The sequence below is a fragment of the Macrotis lagotis genome, chromosome 3 (genome assembly GCF_037893015.1).
Source record: "Macrotis lagotis isolate mMagLag1 chromosome 3, bilby.v1.9.chrom.fasta, whole genome shotgun sequence".
NCBI classification, from domain to species: Eukaryota; Metazoa; Chordata; class Mammalia; order Peramelemorphia; family Peramelidae; genus Macrotis; species Macrotis lagotis.
The window spans coordinates 212634420-212658308 of record NC_133660.1 but is presented as its reverse complement, the minus strand read 5'-3'; the positions used below and the strand labels follow the sequence as shown (position 1 = coordinate 212658308).

Genomic DNA, 23889 nt, shown 5'->3' with positions numbered 1-23889 from the left:
ATAACCTGCATTCTCCATGAAATGTTTCCTGGACATATGTTCTTTTTTTAAATCTAATTTTTTAAAAAAATTTAATTTTCCAACTACACTCAATGGTGGTTTGCAACAATTATGTTTGCAAGGTTTTGAGTTTTATACTTTTCTCCCTCTCTCCTCACTTTCCCCTGACAGAAAGCAATCTAAGTTATACATCTTTAAACATGCAAAACATAAATCCATATTAATCATGTTGTGAAAGAAGAATCAAATGACATATATTTAACAAAAAAATTGTATAGGCTTTAGGAGTGGAAGGGATCTTAGATATCATTAAATCTAAAATAGAGGAAGAGACTGAGACTAATAGTAACTGGTAAATTTATGTGGTATTTACTATGTGTTAGTAAGGGCAGTTAGGTGGTGCAGTGTATAGCAAACCAGCCCTGGAGTCAGGAGGACCTGAGTTCAAATCTGTCCTCAATCACTTGCCACTTACAATTTGTGTGACCTTGGGTAAGTTACTTAACCCTGATTGCTTCACCTTCAGAGCCATCTCCAGTCATCCTGATTCATATCTGAGCACTGTTCCCAAATGGATTTGGAGGAGAAGGTGAGGCTGGTGACTTAGCACACCACCTTCTCACTCAAATCCAATTCACTTGCTTGTCATGTTATCACCTCCCCTGATGTCATGGTCTTTCTTCTTCAAGAACAAAGGACAAGGGTGGTACAGTAGATAAAGCATCAGTCCTGGAGTCAGGAGGATCTGAATTCAAATCTGAACTAAGATATTAATTATTACCTAGCTGTGTGACCTTTGGTAAGTCACTGCCTTGCAAAAAAATTTTTTTTAAAAGAACAAAAGACAAGCATCATTATCATCATCATATCATGCTACACTATATTATAGATATTATGCAAATATTTTTAAATATTATCTTATTTAATCTGCACAACAATCCTGGGAAATAGTTGCTGTGATAATTCCCATTTTTAAGTTGAAGAAACTAAGGCCAGCAGAAGTTACTGACTTGTCCAAAGTTACAAGTCTAGAGGCAAATTTGAACTCTGATCTTCCAGATTGAAGGTCAAATATTTTATCTACTTATACCAGCTAACTGCTTCTATTCTCAATGAGTGGCAGCATCTCTCCAAAGCAACTTGGGTAAGTAGCAGTAAAGTCTTTGATTCTGAATCCACTGAGCTTTCCTTTACACCTTGGTGCCTGCCTCATAAATTGGAGATCCTAAGCTTCTTTCATTTATATTTCTTAAAGTTGAATACTGTTCACAGAATAGGTATTCCACAAACACTCATAAGACAACAGGATGTTTGAAAGGGACATTAGAGAAAATATGTCCCAGTCATCTCAATATTTAGGTGAGAACATTGAAGTTGAGAGAGGGGAAGGTGTATATTCAAGACCACATAGTTATTTGGTGGCAGAGCTGAACATAGGACACAAAATTTCTGTTATATAAATTTATTCAATATACTTTGAACTGAGTGGAATGGCCATTTACTATGATTAACACAGTGTCTGTAACATGGTAGGTACTTAATAAATGTTTATTGATTGATTTTAACAGATATATTTTATTTAGCTATTATATTCATAAACTATGAATAAGGCTTGTTTAAACTTCAAAGAAGGAGGTATTCAAATTCTACAGTTTAACTGATGTACTTAAGAAAATCTAAGTTTTTAAAAACATTTAGAAAGCAAAATTTACATCAAAATTTTATCTATATCTGAAGAGGTTAAATTTCTACAGTTCAGAGGAGAATACTTCTTAACCTTTCTGAAGACTTTGACACTGTCAATCCCCCTTTTCTTCTACATATTATCTTTAAGATTTCCCTAATACTGTATCTGGTTCTATGACAATTCTTTCTCAAGCCCCTTTGCTGAATCTTTGACCATGACTATAATAAGTTCTCCATGGTGGAAGACCCTCAGGATTCTGTTCTGGTTCTTCTTCTTCCTCAATACAGTTTCACAAGATGATCTCATGAGTACTCATGGATTTAAATAACATCTCTATGTTGATCACTCTTATATCTACCTATTCAGTCCTAACTTCTATTTTCATATCTCCTACTACCTATTGGACATTTCAGCCTACATGCTCCATAGACATTTTCAACTCAACATGTCCAAAATTGAATTGTTCAGTTTTCCCCCCAAATTCTCCCTTCTTCTTCTTAACCTCCATAATACTGTTGAAGGTTCTACAATCCACCTCTTCACCCAGGCTAACAGCCCAGATTGTCATCATTAATTCTCTACTCTTTCTCCCTCCCCATACTCAATTCATTGCTAAGTCCTGTCAATTTTACTTTCACAATATCTCTCATATATGCCTCCTTTCTTTGCTTCTTTCACATGCAGGTTCAGGACTGTATCCTGTCAGGCTTAGACTTTACATGGCAATAATGATTGCAATAGCCTTTTATTTGGTAATGCTGCCTCAAGTCTCTACCCCACCCCCGAATATCTTCTCATATTGATCTTTCGAAAGCAGAGATCTGACCATGTTACTGACCTATTCAATAACTTACAAGAGTTTCTTCTTCCCTTCAGGAACAAATATGAAATATTCTGTTTGTTTTTTTTTAAACTCTCCACACTCCCCTTCGTGTATTTGAGATCCACAGACCCTGGTCTTGTTGTTATTCACGTGAGGTGTCATATATTAACTGCATTTTCACTAGCTGTTGCATGACTGGAATTATCTCCTTCTGTCTTCCCAAAGTTCTTTCAAGTTCAAACTAAAATTTCACCTTCTATGAGAAGTCTTTCCTGATCCCCCTTAAAGCTAGACATATATGTGTATATGTGTATAAATTTCATTGTTGCTCACCCATTTCATACATGACCAGCTCTTCAAGACTCTATTTGGTGTTTTTTTACAAAGACATTGGAGTGGTTTACCTTTTCCTGCTCCAGTTCATTTTACAATTGAGGAAACTGAGGCAAACAGGGTTAAATGACTTGCCCAGGGCCACACAGCTACTAAATGTCCAAGGCCAGATTTTTACTCACATGGATGAGCCTTCTTGACTCCAGTCCTGATCCGCCATCCACTGTGCCACCTACTATATATGCCCATACTATACACATTAGTATATATGCATATTTGTATATATAGTGTACATGGATGGTTGTTTGTATGTTGCTCCCATTAGACTCTGAGCATAGGAACTATAAATTTTGCCTTTTTTGTATCTCCAGTGTTTAGCATAGCACCTGCTATATAGTAGGTGTTTAATAAATGCTTCTTGATTAACTAAGTTGCTCTTTTAAGTTATTTGAAAGATAACAGTGAAAATGGTAAAATTTTCATGTGTAACAGTGAAATGATTGGAAATAAGGAGTTTTTTAAAGGGAAAGGAAAAGAAAATAGATGATGCAAAAACTATAAAGAAGAAAAAAAAGGATACAATTCCATCAGAGCAAATATTTACCAAAATTTGGAAGTTTCTTTAAGAATCTCTCCTGTCTCTATGCTGACATCATTCAGAATCTCCCAACAAACCTAATTTATAAAAAACACAAGATGTTAAAAATCACAGTTTTGAGAATGTCTATAAACTTTAACAACTGTTGATACTCTGAATGTGAGATCTTTATACAAGAATCAAGGAATAGATATACTACTGAGGAAACTGAATTTCATCAATCTTTACTTTCATTATAAATAAAACTAGGAATAATAATGAAGAAATGAATGAAGAAGAAAGGAAGGAAAATGAATGATGAATGAGTAAATGAAAAAATATTCATTAAGCATTTACTAAATGACAAACATTAATTATGAATGAAAAATTAAAGACTAGAAACTTACTTTCTAATTTGGAGAAAAACACTCACAGGAATGTGATCGCATGGATAGGTAATGAGGACTTAGGGGAGTAGATTGACATACCTCTACCAGAAATAAAGAAAGAATTCATTTGATCATGTTTCTGAAGATAGAAGGAAATTAGAGTTGAATGGAAGAATAGCTCACAGGTTTTCTTCTAAGGCAAAAAACAAACCATCATTTCAAGAGATATTTAGTTATCTCATATTACAGTATTCATGCTAGATATTTGCCAAAAGACTGCCATGCAAACAAATGCCACTTATGTACCAACATGTATTGCCAAAGATTAGGAGGTAAGAAAATTCTACATAAATCTCAGTGAGACCCCTTCCCCCTAATCAATGCAGAGGTAAGAATTACAAAAACTATTTTGGAAAATATGGATCAAGAATAAGAAACTAAGAACCAAAAAGATGTATAGACTATATTGTTGCCTCAAAACTATGCATCATGAATATTTTCTTCAAGAAAGAAATCAGATGGCTCTAGAAATGGTGACCACTGCATAATATCCCCCTAAATGTAATTAATTATATAGCAATAAACAAGAAATGACTCATTACTTATGGGAGAGTCATTTCTGAATCAGTTCTTCATTTATAGTCAGGCTACTGACTTGTTAAAAGAAAGATCAGAATTAATAAGGAGAAGTAAAAATGAGAAAATGATATGGCATATAACTAAAACTATTTATAAACAAGCTACTAAAATGAAGATAGAAAATAAATAGAAGGAATGAAACTATTGTAATGAGTCACCTATATGATTTTTATGAATGTGAATCAATCACTATGATAAAGATATCAAAAAAGTGCAAAAGATGCCTTGGTTAGCAAACATCAGTTATTTTACAATTGTGGAGATATGCAGTCACACCAAAAGGAATACAAGTTTAGAATGAATTCTCCTTAATGTTTTTCATTTCTTTCTCTTCTTTTTCTATTTTCATGCCGATACCCTAGTCCAGTCTTTATTTTATCACATTTGGACTATCGTACTCACTAAAAAGGTAAATTGAGGCATAAAATTCTAAACATATTCAATTTATTGGTAGGGCTAGCAATTCCCAATAAAATGGTTCTTTCTCCTCAGTAAGCTAGGAGACCATGAGGTAGGACTTACCAGCCTTCATATAGTTTTAGGAACAAGAGAATAAAGAATAGTAAGCATCACTGAAGGAAAATAATAAAATTGGTTACAATGTCTTAAGTGTCCAGAGATATTGGAAAACAATATAATAGAATGCAAGTCTGGAATGAAAAGCTGTCGATATAGAAAGATCATCGGTAGTGTTCACCTGCATTAGCATCACAGTGAAAACAGACCAAACTTTCTTGAAAGACACTAAGTCTTGCAAAGATAATAGATCAGACATCCTGGCATCCAACTGCAATCCTCAAGGAAAACAGTTTTCTTCTAATTGTACAAGGACAGCTATGGACCCAGAAAAAAAACTGTCTTCTTTTCATTAAAGTGATTTATAAGGACACTTGGCTTTTAAACTTAATTCAGAGAGGAAAACTCAAGTTCTGGTCTCATGAACTTTTAACCTCAGAGAAAAAAGAGTTTGACAGTCAATTGCAGAACAAAATCAACTACAGAATGCAAATATAAAATCAATATTTTATTTTCTCACAACTGTACGAGGGGGAGTCCAATAACTAAGATGAATTTAATTTAGAGACTTATCTCTGATTATTTCAGTATCTCAGAAGATACTCATGTAGTCCAAAGCTTCTTCATCTTTTATTTCTCATTCTCAGTATATGCTTGCCTTGTCTCCTTTTCCAATCTATCTGTTTTCATGTGTAAATATTATTTCCTAAACAATATCATAAACTCCTTTTAAGCGGGGGTTGTAATTTATCACTATGTTCCTAGTCTATCACAAAGTTCAATGTTTTTAAAAATTTGGTTTTTATGATAATATCTGTTTTCAGCTAGCTAACCTACTAATGAACCAAACTGGTAAAGTGTGAATAATTGATAGTAGCCTCTTATGTTGCTTTTCCTAGGGGTTCACAACACTTTTTCAGGAGAATTAACCACAGGAGTTCTTAGCATTAATGACAAAGAACTGTTGGTCACAGAAAAAAGTATGAAAAACAGGAAAAAAAATTCAGTGACCTTCATAGAGTGCAGAGTCAAGTAATTTTTACCTGTGTTCAACATCTAAGTGGATATCTCACTTTGAAGAGGAGATAAAATAACTTAGAAATCATCTCTCCACTCTCTAGTTTATCAAGAAGAATAATGTATTCCTTTACAAAAATAAAAAAAGAAGAGAGACGAAAAGGGGCATCAAGAAAGCCAAGGTTCTGAAGAGGCAGAGGTTAATTCTGAACTATGTCAGGATACTTGTTGGAAGAAAGTAATACAAAGAAGGAAGGGAAGAAGAAACATTGAAGAATCAGACTAATTTAATCAATAGGTAATGGGCACAATTCATCTGGATTATCTGAGGAAAAAACTTCTACTTGACCTCTACAAAATGATGATGTGGGTCTATAGGAACTGTAAATCTACCATTATCCAGGAAAGGTCAAAAGATGAAGAGGTGAGTAACTGTAGTAAGTTGACTCCCTGTAGTAAGGTTATTGAGCAATTGGGGTGAGATAGGGCTAGAATTTTGGATTTGGAGTCATTAAAAAACCTGAGTTAGCATCCTGCCTCATATACTTACTATTTGTTTTGTCAAGGGAATGTCATTATACTCTCTTGGCATCAGTTTTTTCATCTAGAAAATAGGTGGGGGGGTGGCTAGGTGGCATAGTGAATACAGCACCAGCCGTGGAGTCAGGAGTACCTGGGTTCAAATCCGACCTCAGACACTTAATAATTACCTAGCCATGTGGCCTTGGGCAAGCCACTTAACCCCATTGCCTTGAAAAATCTAAAAAAAAATAGGGGAGGGAATAGCACATATAATTTTTGTGAAGTTTTTGTGATATGATACTATGAAATGCTTTTTATTGTCATTGATAGTACTAGTATACTTTTGATAGAAAGAGAATCCTAAGGTATTCCTGGGTTAGCACAGTGACAGAGAACTTTTCAAGTATTATTAAACTTCACTATTACTTACTTCTAGTGATGCATTGTGCAAACAAATGATACTGCCAGAATGAATCTAGAAAGTTCTAAGTATTATGAAATTCTGAGAAAGAAATTTAAATACTTAAGAGACTATTGCCATTTTCAGCATACTACCCATCAAAAACAAGAGCTTTGGAAGTGAAAGGCAGTTCAGGGAAATGAACAGCTTTTAAGAAAATGGTATATGAGAATGCAATTGAAAAATTTTAAGTATGCTTTAAAATTAGATTGATTAGCTCCTGATCAGGGATGAAGTATGCCTAAAAAAGATTTGTAAAGGTTGTATTGAGAGGGCAGGGGGAGGAAAAGGAGGATTCTTATAAACTTAATATAGAATCACATAGAATTTAGTTCATACCTGAAAAACATTCTCCTCCATAATACATCATCTTTCTTTGAAGATTTCCTGGGAGGAAATATTACTTCCAAAGGCTGTCCATTCCACTTTTGAAAAGTGATAATTGTAAAGAATTTTTTTTCTTATATATACTTCTTTGCAACTTCTACCCTCTGAGACCACACAGAGTTAATCCACAAGACCACCCTGCAAATTCTTGGAAACACCTGCTGAAGAATTGATTCAGTATGCCACATCTTTCCTGTTTGACCAAGGCATTCTTTGATCCTTATACTATCGGGGAAGAAAAATCATAGATATACCAACAAGTTCCAGAATTGAGACCTTTATTGAGCTGGGAAGTACTGATATGGGAAAGCCAGAGAGATATAGGAACCAAAGAGAGTAAAGATACAGAGATGATTAAAAGTTTGAGTTAGGGATAGTTATAGGTGAACCTTACTGGAAAAAGGTAGCATCAAGAGAATGTGGTTACAGAATGTTGTAAGGGAGCTAAGTTTCTTTTGACAAAGAAACATTTTCATAATCTTTCAGGGTGGCAATGATCAGTCTGTCCATAACTTTACAGTAATGTCAAATGCTCTATTAAAAAACAACATATTAGTTTGCCCAAAGGGCAACAAAAATGTGTATAACCTTTGATCCAGTAATACCACTACTATACCCTGAAGAGATCATGAGAAAGGGTAAAAACATCACTTGTACAAAAATATTCATAGCAGCCCTGTTTGTGGTGGCAAAGAATTGGAAATAAAGTGAATGTCCTTCAACTGGGGAAATGGATGAACAAATTGTGGTATGTGTACATTATGGACCACTATTGTTCTATTAGAAACCAGGAGGGATGGGAATTCAGGGAAGTCTAAAAGGGGTTGCATGAATTGATGCTGAGCAAGATGAGCAGAACCAGAAGAACACTGTACACCCTAAAAGCAATGTGGGGGGTGATGATCAAACCTGATGCACTTGCTCATTACATTAGTGCAATAATCAGGCACAATTTAGGGGTGTCTGCATTGGAGAATACCATCTGTATCCAGAGAAAGAATTGTGGAATATGAACAAAGACCAAAGACTATTACCTTTAATTTAAAAAAAAAACCACTTTATCTTATTATGTAATTTTCCCCATCTCTTATGCTTTATTTTTTTCCCTTAAGGATATGATTTCTCTCTTATCACATTCAACTTAGATCAATATATGTCATGTAAACAATGTAAAGACTGACAGACTGCCTTCTGTGGTGGGGGGGATCAAGATTAGTGGAAAATTGTAAAATTAGGGGGTGGTTAGGTGGTGTAGGGGATAGAGCACTGGCCCTGGAGTCAGGAGTACCTGAGTTCAAATCCGGCCTCAGACACTTAATAATTACCTAGCTGTGTGGCCTTGGGCAAGCCGCTTAACTCCATTGCCTTGCAAAAAAAATTGCAAAATTCAAAATAAATAAACAAATTTTTAAAAACCCCAACACATTAGGATAGACACAGAGTTACTCCTTATCACATCCATACACCTAAGCCTTCTCTGCTCCAAGGTAAATATTCCTATTTCCTTTCATGTATCTTCACATACATAAGGGAGACCATCACTCCTGGAAAAAAACATGGAGGATTTTAGGACAGTTCAAGTTCAATAGGAGTTGATAGTACAATATGGCAATGACAAAAACAAGATGATTTAGATTGCAGAGTGTTCAGGACCAGAAGATGAAAAATTCTGTTCTATTTTATCCTGGTCAAATATTTTCTGTGATATTCTATTCAGTTAAGGGCATCACATTTTAGGAAAGACATTGATATACAAGAGAGAATCAGAAGGTAACTATGATAGTAAAAGGCTCTGATATCATGCCAAATGAGAATCCATTAAAGAACACTCAAGGTAAACTTTAAAGGAGAATATATGGGACAGCACACTAGCCCTGGAGTCAGGAGTGCCTGAGTTCAAATTGCCTAGATGTGTTGCCTTGAGCAAGCCACTTAATCCTATTTGCCTTGCAAAAACCTGAGAGAGAGAGACAGAGAGAGAGAGAGAGAGAGAGAGAGAGAGAGAGAGAGAGAGAGAGAGAGAGAGAGAGAGACTCAAATGAAATCTCAGGTAGCATTTCAGAGATAGGTCTATGGATATAGGTCTTCAAATGTCCCTGAAATTATAGAATCATACAATTTCACAAGTAAAAGGGCTATCCCAATATACTAAGGAATTGACTTCTTCATTTACAAACTGATTTCACAGTCTTCCACCTCATGTGACCAACTTATAATTCAATCTAAGCCATTTCCTATTCTTTGTATATGACATTCCATCTTTGTCTCCATGATTTTTTAGGGGCTGTTCCTCCCCCTCCTCCCTGTTGCCTCTGGAGAACTCTAGCTTCTTTCAAGTCTTAGCTCAAGTACCATTCCTTACACAAGGCCTTTTCATGATCATTCCAGTAATTAATGATGTCCCCTCCCAAATGTAATTGCTAAAATGCCATGTAATTAGGTTTTTTGCTTTGTTTTGCCTTTTTTTTTTACAAAAGTGTTTTATGCTCTCAGTATAATATGTTTCTTGAAGGCAGAGAATCTTTTGGTCTTTTCATTCCAAAACCAAGTATGATATCAATGGTTGCTTAATTGAATTGAACCATCAAAGCATCTGTTATCTTACCAGTAATTGTTTGAGAATTTCATAAATGTAAACTATTCCTGTTTTTGTGTTCTAAAGGTGAAGCGGTTTATATTCAATAGTTTAAGCCATCTCATCACTACTTATAAAATTATAAATCCGAAGAAAGGCATCAGAGTTTCTGGGCAGCCTGGAATTATTTGTATCCCTTTGGGTACATTAATTTGTTAACATTTTTACCAGAGCCAAAGAGTAAGGGAAGAAATAGACTTCAAAGTAATCAACTTTCCACCTTGAATGAATTCATGCAGTTAACTCTGCTTTGATTTGAATGGGCCTATTTTTACTCCTTCAATTTTTGCCTTGCATTTCAAGTGGTTTTTAAGAACATGTATGTATGCATCTTCCCTTTGAGAAAGGCTCACTAGCATCATTGGCAGCCATCACCTTCTACTTAGTTCCACTAGTCTCTGGAGATTGATTCTTAACTAGGAGAGTTTTATTAGAGCTCTGAAGAAATGAAGAGAGATAAGAAAGAAACTCTTCAGACTCTAGCTTTGTCTCTGTGACATAAAGTCATACTTATTACCCAGTTAAAAGGGACAAATTGTGACAAACTGACCTGATTTTATGAATCACAGAGCCTGAGTGCCTCAGTGTACCTAAAAAAGTTAGACTTCAAAGCTCTAAGGGACTTCAGAGATTGTTGAGATCAAAAGAGACCCAAAAGACAAAGTCCCTCAATAATAAACCCTATAATAGTCCAATGTTTCTCTCTGAGAATAATACCTGCATTGATGATCCATAACTAATTGGCCCATCCTTCTTTAAGAAGCTTCTGATCCATGACAATTAAAGAGTATGCCAAATCTTCTCTTCATTCAGTGCCAAGTTGATGACCTTTAAAGTCATTCTAAAGGACTATCAAAGAAATGTAGAGTCTAGCTGTAATACAATTCCTTCCTCAAATACTAATAATTCTAGGTGTCATTTCTTTAAGGAATCTGATGCCAAACTGGCTCAAAGATGATGTCATACAGAGGAAAGGTCACTGTCTCTGAGGTCAGAGGACCTGTACTCAAATCCAACCTCTTACAATAAGAGCCTATATTATCATGAGCAAGTCATTGGGTTCATTGGACCATTGCTGTCTTAATTGTAAACTGAAGTCATTGAACCTGACATGCATAGAGACCTCTTTGAATACATTTCAGAATATCCACAAGCATGGATGGGGAAATAATACATTTTTATGTAATTTTATTTTCACCATCCTCTAATTAAAATTTAACACTTTATTTGATTGTATGAAAAACAAAAAGGATTCTGAGAAAAGATAAGGCTTTCTCAAACTGCCTAAGTGGTTCATGACACAAAGAAAGTAAAAACTCCTGAATTATATCTTGGAGATCCTTCCCCTCTCTAAATGATCCTACTCTTGAAATTCTGGGTATGCCATGACATCTTTAAGTTTCAGTTTCCCCATCTATAAAATAAGAAGAATTTCCTGTCTGAGAAGGCTGACAGGATGGAATAAAAAAGTGATGTGCAAATATTTAGTAAACTTTTAAAATAACCATTATCTCCAACCTCCAACCTCCATCAGGAAGTTTCAATTACATCCCTAGAACTACTATGTGTTCTAAATGTTAAGCTTTCAGCTAATTTTACTTGAAATCACTTCCTGACATAAACCTGATATAAACCTCACATTCTCCATGCAAGAATCTCAGAGTCTGCTCTTGGAACCATGCAGGGCATTGAAAGATGGGTGTCACATTATCCTGATCAAATCAGTCTTCCATGATATTTTCCAATTATCTCAAATTCATGATACTCCTTCCCTTTTTGTATAGGTTTAGCATGTTCTCTTTCCCCAATAGATTGGCAACTTCTTTGGAGTAGAGATTGTCTTAAGTACCTGTGTTTTTACCCCAATTATCATAATGCATGATGCATTTTAAGCTCTTAATAAATGTTATATCCAAAATGCTATACAAATATCCAATGAGATCTTACTGTTATCAATGACTCCTATTTTCATTTCTTCACAAACTTTCATCACTTTCTCAAGATGATTTTAAGAAAACTAAGAAAAAATGTAAAATGTATAGCTTAAGGAAAGGAAGTTCTATTTGTAAGGAGAGCAGGAAAGAATAAAAGCATGGGCTTTAAGAAGGTAACTTACTGAGTAAATGTCACATCCAAAGTTACCATCATTTGACATTTTGTCACACCCCTTCTGACATCTAAAAATGTCAAAAGTCAAGATGTTTTTTAGTCTTGGATTCTTAGGTGAAAAGACCTGGAAAAGATCAGTCATAAATCAATTCTTTGTTTTCCCAGGGAACCATAAATTCACCTATTCTCCAATCTGACCAGGAGATTTGAAGATTCCCTAAATAACAGTGGCACTATCAGTGATAACTGCTCTTACTTTTAAAGCATCATGTAGTTTGCCAATTTTTTCCCTTTTTAATAATTTTTTTATTCTTCAATTACATGTTGAAACAATATTTAAAATTTTTTAAAGTTTTAAGTTCTAAATTCCCCCCCCAAGATGGTAAGCAAATTTATACATTATCTTACATGTGCAATCATGTAAAATATTTAAATATTAGTCATTTGCACAAGATGGAAGGGAGAATGGAAGAAAAGAAGGAGAGAGGGAGGAAAGAAGAAAGAAAAAAGGAAGAAAAGAATGAGGGATGAAAGGAGGAAGAAGGGAAGGAAGGAGGAAGGGAAGGAAAAAAGTAAAGAAATGGTGAAGGGAGGAAGAAAGAAAAAGGGATGGCAAGTTGGGGAAAGAAAGGAAAGAAGGATCAAAAGAAGGAGGGGGAACTAAGGAAGTAAGGAAGGAACAAAAGAAATAAAGAAGAGAGGGAAGTATGGAGGAAAAAGAAAGAAAAGTAGTATGCTTCAGTCTGTCTTCAGATAAAATCAGTTCTTTCTCTGGAGGTGGATAGCATGTTTTGACACGAGTCATTTTGGATTGTCATGGATTGTTGTATTGCTAAGAATAGTTGTCAATCACAGTTTTTCATCATACAATTTTGCTGTTACTTTGTACAATGTTTTTCTGATTGTTTACTTCACTTTGTATCAAATCATGTAAGCCTTTCCAGGATTTTCTGAAATCAACCAGCTTGTCATTTATTTTTTGGAAGCTTGTCATTTTTGTAGCACAATAATATTCCATCACAATCATATACCACAATCTATTCAATTAATCTCCACTTGATGGGTATCCCCTCAATTTCCAATTCTAAATCACCACAAAAAAATGTTGCTATAAATATTTTTGTATGAGCAAGTCCTTTGTCCTTCCTTTTTTCATCTCTTTTTTGAGATATAGACTTAGCAAAGGTATTGCAGAATCATTAAGTATATTGAGTTTTAAAGTCCTTTAACCATAGTTCCAAATTGTTCTTCAAAATTATTAGATCAATTCACAACTTTATTAACAATGCATTGGTGTCCCAGTTTTCCCATATTTATCATTTTCAGTTTTTATCATATTAGCAAATCTGAGAGATGTACCTAAGTAACTGAGAGTTGTTTTAATTTGCATTTTTCAGATCAATAATAACTTAGATCATTTTTTCATGTGATTATAGATAGCTTTGATTTCTCTGTCTGAAAACTGCTTGTTCGTATACTTTGGCCACTTCGCAAGTGAGAAATGACTTGTATTCTTATAAATTTGAAATGAGTCCTTTATAGGACAAAGTGGAATAGTTTGCCTGTCAGTTTTTTTTTTATGAATAAGGGAAGAATTTAGAACCAAATAACATCTAGAGAACATTTCAGAATGTAAAATTAATAACTTTTTAATTATATAAAATTAGAAATTGTTTGGGCAACAAAACCAACATAACCAAAATTAGAAGAAAAGGAGAAAATTGGAAAATATGTTGTCAAGTGTTTTTCTTTAAAAAAAATTCTTAGGACTAAGTAGTATAAAAATTGCTACCTACACTGTAAATATGGGAAAACTGAGACCAAATTGGCTTGGTAACTCAAATATCACATCACACAGCAAAGATGAAACTCCCAAGTCTAGGCCTCAATTCCTTATTTAGAATCCCTGCTAAAATTACATGTTTTAAAAAAAAATTTACCAATTTCTTATTAAATTATGATATGATTGTTTTGTAGCTTTTGACGTTATTTTAGCCATTTAACTTTTTTATAATAATTATTTCCCAAAGTAAGAACATGGGTCAGATTTATGTTATTGACAAATGGTATACAAAGAGCAAAGTCTCTTTTCCTGAACATGTGGATAAACCAAAGATAAGTGGATGGTTCTTGTATCTACACACATCTAGAATGATCACATACAAATAAGACTATGTCATCTGCCAAGGACATATTCTGTTCTCCAAACACACCAGACCATTCAATATCCTCCACATGTACCCCTTAATTCTCTGCACTCTAAACTGTGACTTATGGGGTTTCCTGTCATTAATACTCTCTTTATTAGCTTTGTTATTAGCATTATACCCACCCTTTAAAGCTAAACTTTTATGTGACCAATCCATCATCCAGGAATGTTTTCTCACTCTTCATCCTTCAGAGCATATTGTTTGTATTTTTCTTATATATTTTGTATACCTACGTTTTTTTGGTGTGGTCTAGAACTATGATTCCATCCATGTGGTGAAGTTCAAGTGTAGAAACTCCCTCCTTTGTAACTCATGTGGAACTTATAGTATCAGGAAGTTGCCCGGGAGACACTATTGTTTGTTTTGCTTGTGGTCCTGAAGCTAGTAAAGCAAGGGGTCAAACTTAGATCTTTCTATTTTAAGTCCAGAGCTCTGTCAACTGTGCAAAGAGTATTTTAGTCTAATTTGTATTACAATCATTATTTGTGAATGAATCATACCTTTATCTTTCTTTTACCATATTCCAAATTTTCTGTCAATTCAGAAGAAAAATTATTTTATATTTTTCCTCTTATACATAATATATGTATGAATGAATGTCTTATAAATGTTATTGTTTTTTGAAATGCAAATATGCTCTGTATTTACCTGATATGACTCTTGAATTGTTGAGTGCTTATTCATATAGTATTTTTGTTTTTTTTAGGAGTGACATAGAATTAGGACTGAGTTCTGAAGAATGAAGTAATCATGGTATTCTACATATAGCAAGTGGGACAAGGATAAGAGATAAACAAGAATCTTTAGACTTTTGAATTTCCTATAAGATGAGGTAGAAACTTACATCATAACAATCCTATAGAATAATAAATTAACAAATATTAACAAATAAATTAACAAATTAACAAATAGAATAATAAATTAACAAATAAATAATTCAAATATCTCAAACACTATACTAAAACTAGGATACAAAAAAAAGGCAAAAAAGTATCCTTCCTTACCCTCTTGAAACTTACATTCATTATTTTGCATTTTTTTTTTTGAATTAGCATTTATTTCTTTTCTCTGAAGTAGAGTTAGAAAGGATTAGGGAAGCCTATCATTTGAAGTGGGGCTTAAGCATTTGAACATTCTTTTCACGTTAAATGTGAATTTATAACCAGGTTCTAAACCTCCTTTCATAGTATAATAGAATATCAGAAAAGGAGGTGAAATGCCATAACCGGAAGAGATTAAGTTAAATTCAAGATATATGCATTTAACTTGTCTACTATGAACAGATCTATGTTACATCCTGGGGATATAGAGACAAAACAAAAAGACAACAAGCAACATGACTCTAAAGGAATTATATCAGATTGGCAGAATCAAATGAAGGGAAGTATGAGGTGTTAGGTATGAAATATTCTGAAAACATTAGAAATCCTGTAGTGTGATCAATTAATTTTATAAATGCAGAAACTAAAGCCTACTGAGAAATCAGTTGCATGGGACATTGTAACTATTAAGTAACTAAATCAGGAGTAGAACCCAGATCTCTTAATCCAAAAATCCTTTTGCTTAGCACTCTACTATGCTTCCCCTTTGTTCAAGATGAAAAGCAAATCTTAGGTAATATTTATTGTTGTTGTTATTGCCTTTATATCCATCTAGTCAAAGATAAAACTAAACTCACAACACTCAATTTTGATAAGAAAAGTTAGAGAAAAGTGAGCTAAAATAATTACTTTCAGATTTGGGGAAAAAACCAACATTTTTTCCCCTCAGACTAACACATTTCAAGACTAAAGGAATTTTTCTATGGGCCTCATAAGTGACTAATAACAATGTTTACAATGAAAATACCATCTCCGCTTTATCTACAAAATGCTATCATCTTTTTTTTATCACATTCCAAGTCTTTCTGCCAACCAGAAGAAAAATTATTTTATACTTTTCCTATTATATCATAATGTAACATGACAATGGTCTTATAACTATGTTTTTTGAAATGCAAATATGTTCTATATTTACATGATATGGTTCTTAAATTGTTTAGGGTTTAGGTTATGTCTCCTCAGCTAAATTGTAAATTCTTTGAGTTCAGAGGTCATATTCCAAACTTATTTCTACCCCCTAAAATGCATAGCACAAGATTGAGCACAGTTTCACTGGTTACAAAAAAATATTTATTTAACTGAAAGTTAAAAGATAATGCAATGATTTGCTGCTATAACATGCTCTCTCCTTTTTCCCTTTGTGTCTTTGCTCCCTCAGATGACTGGAATGCCCTTCCTTTCTCTTTGTCTAATAAATTACTGTTCTTCTTTTAAAGCAAATTTACAGGTAACCTCCTCCATGAAGCCCTCTCTGGTGGTAATAACCTTAATCCTCAGACCTTACTTCTTCCTTTATGCCACTCTACTGTGCTTATCACGTAATGCCATAATTTCTAGTTATTCATATTTTTCAATAATTAAATTGTTCAAAATCATGTGATTTTTAAATATTTTATATTTTACCTTCAATCTGTCCAGTTTTGCTCATTTTGTTTCATGAAGTCCATAACTATTCTTTTGATTTGTTCATATACATAGTCCAGTCAATAATTACTAAAGCCTCTTGGGGTGAAAGAATGGTCCAGGGCTCAGCTGTCAGCAAATATTCATATATGCCTGAAGCACCCAAGTGTCCTTACATGAAGCCTTGGCCTTCATCTTTGGGGCTCTACAGAAATGCTTATCAAGGTCTTAGATTTAGAACTGGAAATAACTTTGGAAAGAATCCAACTTATTTGTTTTATATGGGGAAACTGAGGTTCAGAGAAATTAAAATGTCATTGAGTTAGAAACATAGGGAATCCAATCTAATTCTCATTCCAAATCTAGTATTCTTCCACATTTAGAACAACTCTTTCATTTTATTGTAAAGGAAACAGACCCAAAGGAAAGAAATGACTTGCCCATCCCCTCACACAAGGTAGCAAGCCAGAAGTATAACCGAAGTCTTCTGGTCATGCTGCATCTCACCTATTAGTGCTTTTCCTTCTTACATTTTCTCTATTACTTCCAAGAATTGCAACAGCTCCAAGATCAGCAGCAGCAAAATTTCAAATATAATTAAATTCTTCTTGATGAGTAAACATTTTCCATTACAACAGATTCCATACTGATTCAGTTTTTGTAGTTGTTCATGAAAAAACAAAACTGCTGATCTCTCATTTCCTTTGGCTGAAATCTCCAAAGTACAGTAACATTTTTTTTCCAACCAGAAGACCTTGTTAGTCATTTTGGTCCCATCACCTAAGCAAGACATTTTACATTTTTCTTATTGATTCCACCATTTTTTATCAAGAAAAAGAATAGTTCTGAGGCTCTACACCATTATAATGGAGAGTCAAAAAAAACACTAGATTTGGAGTTGAAAAACCTATGTCCAATTCCTGGTTCTGACATTTTCTAATTGTATGATTACATAGATTTAAAATGTTTTTTACCCAAGCAAATCTAATACACTTAAAATTATAATGGAAATGGCTAACCAGGAAAAAAATCTTTGTACCATTTGTATATATTTCTCTGATAAAAGTTCAAATTCATAAGATCAAAGATCATTTCCCAATTGATACAAGTTCAAAAAAAAAGCAATTTTTTAAAAAAAAGAAATCCAAGCCATCAATATCCAAATTAAAAAATGTTCCTAATATCTAATAATGAAAAATAAAGTTACTCTGGGGTTCTACCTCACACTCAATAAACTGGCAAAAATGAAATAGGAAAACAACAAATGCTGGCAAGGATATGGGGAAACTGATAAAATAATAAACTATTAGGGGAGCTGTGAATTGGTCTAACCATTTTGGAAAAAAAAAGGTTTTTAGAATCTGATGTCTAAGAGATGTCCAAACTTATTAAGTTCAAGTTTCTCTTATAAATGGAGAAATTTAAGGTCACAACTGGTAAAAGGAAGAGTGCTAGTCTCTTGATTCCTACTTTATTATTCACTCTATTGCACCAAAAGGTCTTAACCTTGTATGAGGCATGAACTCCTCAAGCTAGCTACTGAAACCCATGGACTCCTCAGAATCATTTATAAGATCAAATACAGAAGGTTACAAAGGAAATCAATTATATTGAAATACAATTATCCAAATATAATTTAAAAAGCAAACTCATGAACTTCAGGTTAAGAGTTGTACACCTTATGATCTCAGTGCATGAGTAATGAATGAATGAATATATAAATAAATTGATACATGGACAGAAACATTAGATAATTAATGAATAGTAGATAGAATAACTAGATAATTAATAGAATAGTAGATAAAAAGATAAGTGAAGAGGGAACAAGAATTTGTTACATACCTCTTATATGGCAGATACTATGCTCAGTGCTTTATAAATATTATATCATTTGATTTTCATAACAACCCTCACAGGAGTTATGGGATTATCATCTCCATTTCACAATTGAGTATACTGAAGTAAAATAGAGGTCAAGTGAATTGTCCTGGGTCAAACATCTAGAAATTATCTGAGGCCACATTCCCCACTCCAGGCTCACCACTCTATTCACTGAACTAACTAGCTTAGTTCAAATAAATAGTTAAAAAAAACTAAACAAAATTGAATAGATAAATAAGTAGATATTAATAGATGAAATTAATAGATAGATAAGTATATGAATATACAAATAAGAAAATGGATAGATAGATAGGTAGATGGATAGATATTTGAGTAAATAAATAGCTATACAGGCAAACAACAAACCAGAACTATAGCCTAGTACTAAGATCTAGAGAAGAACCCTTCATGGACCCCTTTGGCAGTCAGGTGAAACCTCTGGACACTTTCTCAGAATAATGCTTTTCAATGTGCAACATAAATTACATCATTACAAAGGAAACTAGTCATGTTGAAATATGGCAGCAGGAGGAACCCAAGTTAACAAACATCAGGTTATAAGATCCCCTGTATTCCAATATGGCTATTATGGCAATGTAATTTCCATTACAGGAGTTCGGTGCTGGGACACCAAAGACCCAAATTGGGAGGAAAGCTTGAGGCCTGGTAATTCAAAGTTTGATGGACAAGTTTGAATACCCTGATGGTTAATAGCAGTCATAATTGCTAAGGATCTGACTTTAATTAGGCAAAAGGAGAAATACGTACAAATCAGATAAATATGTAGGTATAGCCTATGCCAAATTGTTTGCCTTCTCAAGGGGAGGAGGAGTGTGCTAAAGGAGGAAGGGACAGAATTTGGAACTCAAAGTATTGAAATGAAAGTTAAAAATTGTTTTTACATGTAACTGGGAAAATAAAATACTAAGTAAACCTTTTTTTTAAAAACAACAATAAAAAGAGTTCAATGGGGGAAAATGCAAAAAATAATGATCCTTGTGTTCAAAATTATATAGATGCTAAGAACCAGAGATAAGATTTGAATTCTAGTTTTCTCAGGCCAAGTACAACATTCTTTGGGCTATATTACCTTACACGTGCACACTGACTAATAAAAATTAGAGGTTTCTCCTGCTTTGGGTAAGAAGTCTTAGGAATCTATAGTTTTTGATGAATAAAGAGCCTATTAGGTAAATGCTACTAATTTTGAAGCTATAGTCTGAAAGCAAAAAGAAATCATCACTTCTTAGATATTTAAACATTATCCACTTGGGATGAGAAACAACTTCACATCTTCCAAGGGCTTTTATGACCACAAAGAAATCTTTAATGCTCTTCCTTTTGTTTTAACTTTGTATGCTTCAGTTTTCTTTCCTCTCAATCCTAGTCCAGGCATACTAGATGACTGCATGTTACATGAAGTGAAAAAAAAAATATGGTGCTCCACTCAGCTTAAACAATTACTGGCTGAAAAACTCATGATACGCTAATTATATCTAGTCCAAATTGTCAAGCAAACTAATAAATTGGGCACCACTGCCTGATGTTGTGCTAGTAGATGACACAAGGGAAAAAAGAGCAAGAAAGGGAATTGTCAGGCCTTCCAAGACTGTGATAACTCATTCTCACTCGAGATCAAAATATGCTATCCATTTAATATAATGTGATCATGTTCTTATGAGTGCTGATGAGCACCCCAAGAAAACAACCCTCCTGCCCCAGCAATGAAGGGGCAAAAGTGAACAGAGAAAAGCGAGGACAAGAAAAAGCTTCAAAATGATTGGATTCAAAGGGAGGCAATAGAACAGAGGAAGAAAAACACTAGATGCAGCCTGAAAAGTCTGAGAGTTCTGCTGATTCTTAGATTTGCTAGGTAAGTGACTATAGTTGGGCTGGTCACTTGAACTCTCACAGATAGTTAGATGATGCAGTGGATTCGGCACTGGTCTTAGAGTTAGGGAGTTCAAATCCAGCCTCAGACATTTGTCACTTACTATCTCTGCGGCCTTGGACTAATCACTTAACCCTGATTGCCTTGCATCCAGGACTTGCAGTCATTCTGATTCATATCTGGCCACTGAACCCTGATGACTCTGGAGGATAAAGTGAGGCTGGGGACTTAGCACCCCACCCCTCACTCAAATCCAATTTATGTGCTTGCCATGGTATCACCTTCCTGATGTCATGGTCTGCTTCTAGAATGAAGGACCAACATCAATCATCAACTCTCAGTTTCAATTTCTTCATCAGTAAAATAGCAGGAATGATTTTGTATGAATGACCTTTCTCTCTGTGAGAAGAATGCTTTGCAAACTTTAAAGCTTAGAAAAAGGGGAATTATTAATAATAATAACAACAATAGCAATAGTTGACAATAATAACAATTTATATAGAGCCAAGTTCTGTTTCAAGTGTTTTGCAATTATTATCTCATTTGAGTCTCACAATAACCCTGGGAGGAAGATGCTTTTATTATGGGGAAACTGAGACAAACAACAGTAAAATGGTTTGCTCAGGACCACACAGCTAATACATGTCTGAAGCTGCATTTGAACTCAGATCTTTCTGACTCCAGGTCCAGTGTCTTATCCACTGTATTATCCAGGTACCCTAAGGCAAGTATCTCATTCTTTATTTTATAAGATTAATAATAGAAAGTCTGGAACCAATATATCTATGTGTCAAAATCAATGAGAAGATCAAAAAAATAGAAAATGAAATAGCATTTCTTAGGTAAGCATATCATCTCTCCAAAATATCACAATCCCATAAAAGGTCTCTTAGAATAAGATGACTCCTAGTCACCCCCAATTCTCAGTTTTGATTGTGTGCCCAACAGATGGAAGGCATTGTAACTCCTGCGCAACCACTTACATACAATTTATACATTTTTCTCCATAATTTTTTCCAAAATCATAATATCTATAATATGTTTCCTGGTACTCTCATACCTTCCTACTGGCTCTGTTCCATCCATGCATGCTTGATTACTTTCTTTGTGATATAATGGAAAGAGTATTGGACTTGAAATCCAAATCTAATAGCAAGTCCTTCCTGATATGCAACTTAGCAGTTATGTGACCTTGAGCAAGACACTAACTTTTCTGGGTTTCAATTTTCTTCATTTATTAAAAGAAGCTGGACTAGATGATCTAAAGTCCTAATTCCACTAAAATATGATTCTTTGTCCAGAAAGATGTTCTGTCTGAAGGTGAATTGGTGAAATTATGAGAATGGATGAAATAAGGAATATTTTTCATGTGTGATGAAGTTATTTCCCTTCATATTTTCCTATTTAGGGGTCTGGCAAGTAATCAGTAAATCAGGGAACTATTGAAAGTGACAGAATATGTTCTTTATATAATATTTCCCTGAATACTCTTTGACTAGTAAAAGACCAGTCACTGGGGGGGGGGGGGGCAGAGAGGGAGGGGCTTATTTCTGATCTAGTCCTCTGATCAGTCTGATTAGCTGCCTAGCTAAACTGCCCTTTGATGTCTCCACTTTTTATTCCCTTGAAGCTTCTCACACTTGCCCATTAATTCACAAAACATTAAGCCTTTTCCAAGACTATTTTGTGATTAATGCATTCGTTGAGGACAATATTCTTCCAAATTCACCCTAAGGCAATCAAACACTGACAAATTTAATGCAATCCAATGAACTTTATAAAGCACCTACTATGTATAATATCACAACCTTTCCAAGGCACCATGGATTAAAAAAAAAACTAAATAAACAAATCAATTAATGAATGAATGAACCAAAAATAATTTCTCCTCTCAAAGAGTTTACTTTCTGGGCGGATGGAAGACATATACATATATATATGTATATATATATATATATATATATATATATATAGACATATATATATATATGTGTATAGATATATAGATATATAGATATAGACATAAGATAGAAATGATCAGTTAACCAGGAATGACTTCAAATTAGAGTTGGTACATATACTTTCCCATCAATGAATAAAGGAAAAGAGATGTCTCTTTTCTTGGTAACAGTTTTGTGAAAATTGAAAGGTGACTAGTTGTGCTTAAATATTTGAGTATAAACTGTGTCTTCTAAATATTGTTAACTTACAAGACCAAGCAAGAAAAGAAACTGTCTCTTTATAACATCAAGAATCCTTTCAAAAGAGTACAATTTGAATTTATTCTGTGAGGTGGCACATATACTTTCCCAAAGGCGAGTAAAGGAAAAGAGATATCTTCTTTATCCATTTTTTCTTGGGAAACAGTTTTGTGAAAATTGAAAAAAAGCAGTTAGTTGTACTTAAATATTTGAGCAAAAACTGTGGCTTCTAAGTACTGTCAACTTACAGGCCAAAGCAAGAAAAGGAAATATGTATCTCTTTATAGCATCAAGAATTCTTTCAGCTGAACACAATTTGAATTTATTCAATGAGGGGCATCATAGAAGTTGAAAAAAACAAGATTTACTCACCACAAATTGACTAAGAAAGGGTGCTCCAGGCCCTGCATAATTTGAAGTTCTCGGAAGACATTTCGCACTTCATCTCTCTCAATACACTTCTGCTTATTCATGTATTTCATGGCGTACATTTTCTTTGTGTCTCTTTTCTGCACAATGCATACCTGAGGGAGGGACAAGTTATAGAAAACAGTTGGTGTTTGTAGGGAGAGTAACTTTTTCAATTGTCCGCACATGTACTTTACCAGCCTGAATCTTTGGTCAGTCTTTTTAACATTATAACCTCATGGAGCATTCTGAAATTTAACTCTTAGTTCTATTACCAAAGATGTAAAAGGAAGAAAAAGAAAAAATTATTATCATGTGACTTTCTTGTTTTGACAACATTAGTCTAATCGTAGATGTAATGATTGCTTAGTGAGATATTTAAGCCAAGAGAACTGTCCAGGATGAGACATATATCAACCTGGACATTTCCTAGCAGTAAGAAATAGGCATAATGTCTTAGCTCTCTGACTCTTAGTTTTCTCCCCTGAAAAATGGGGATAATAATAGTAGTACCCACCCACCTGATAGGATTGCTGTGAGGAAAGCACTTTGCAAACTAAAAAGGGCTTATGTGATCCAAGTGGCAAATGATCAAGGAATATGAATAGGCATTTCTCAAAGAATGAAATCCAAATATCAATAGCATATCAATAGTAAAATGCTCCCAATCACTAATACTTAGAGAAATGTAAATTAAAAG

General features: G+C 34.1%; 1 protein-coding gene across 1 annotated transcript in view; it reads right to left on the bottom strand.

Moving 5' to 3' along the window:
* The window catches only part of STK32B (serine/threonine kinase 32B), a 260397-nt gene extending 237098 nt beyond the window's left edge, over nt 1-23299 (bottom strand). Inside the window, exon 1 of the mRNA XM_074227499.1 lies at nt 23154-23299. Coding sequence (XP_074083600.1) covers nt 23154-23272 — 119 coding nt within the window. The 5' untranslated portion in view covers nt 23273-23299. The remainder of the gene's footprint in view (nt 1-23153) is intronic.
* Nucleotides 23300-23889: the final 590 nt, after the last annotated feature.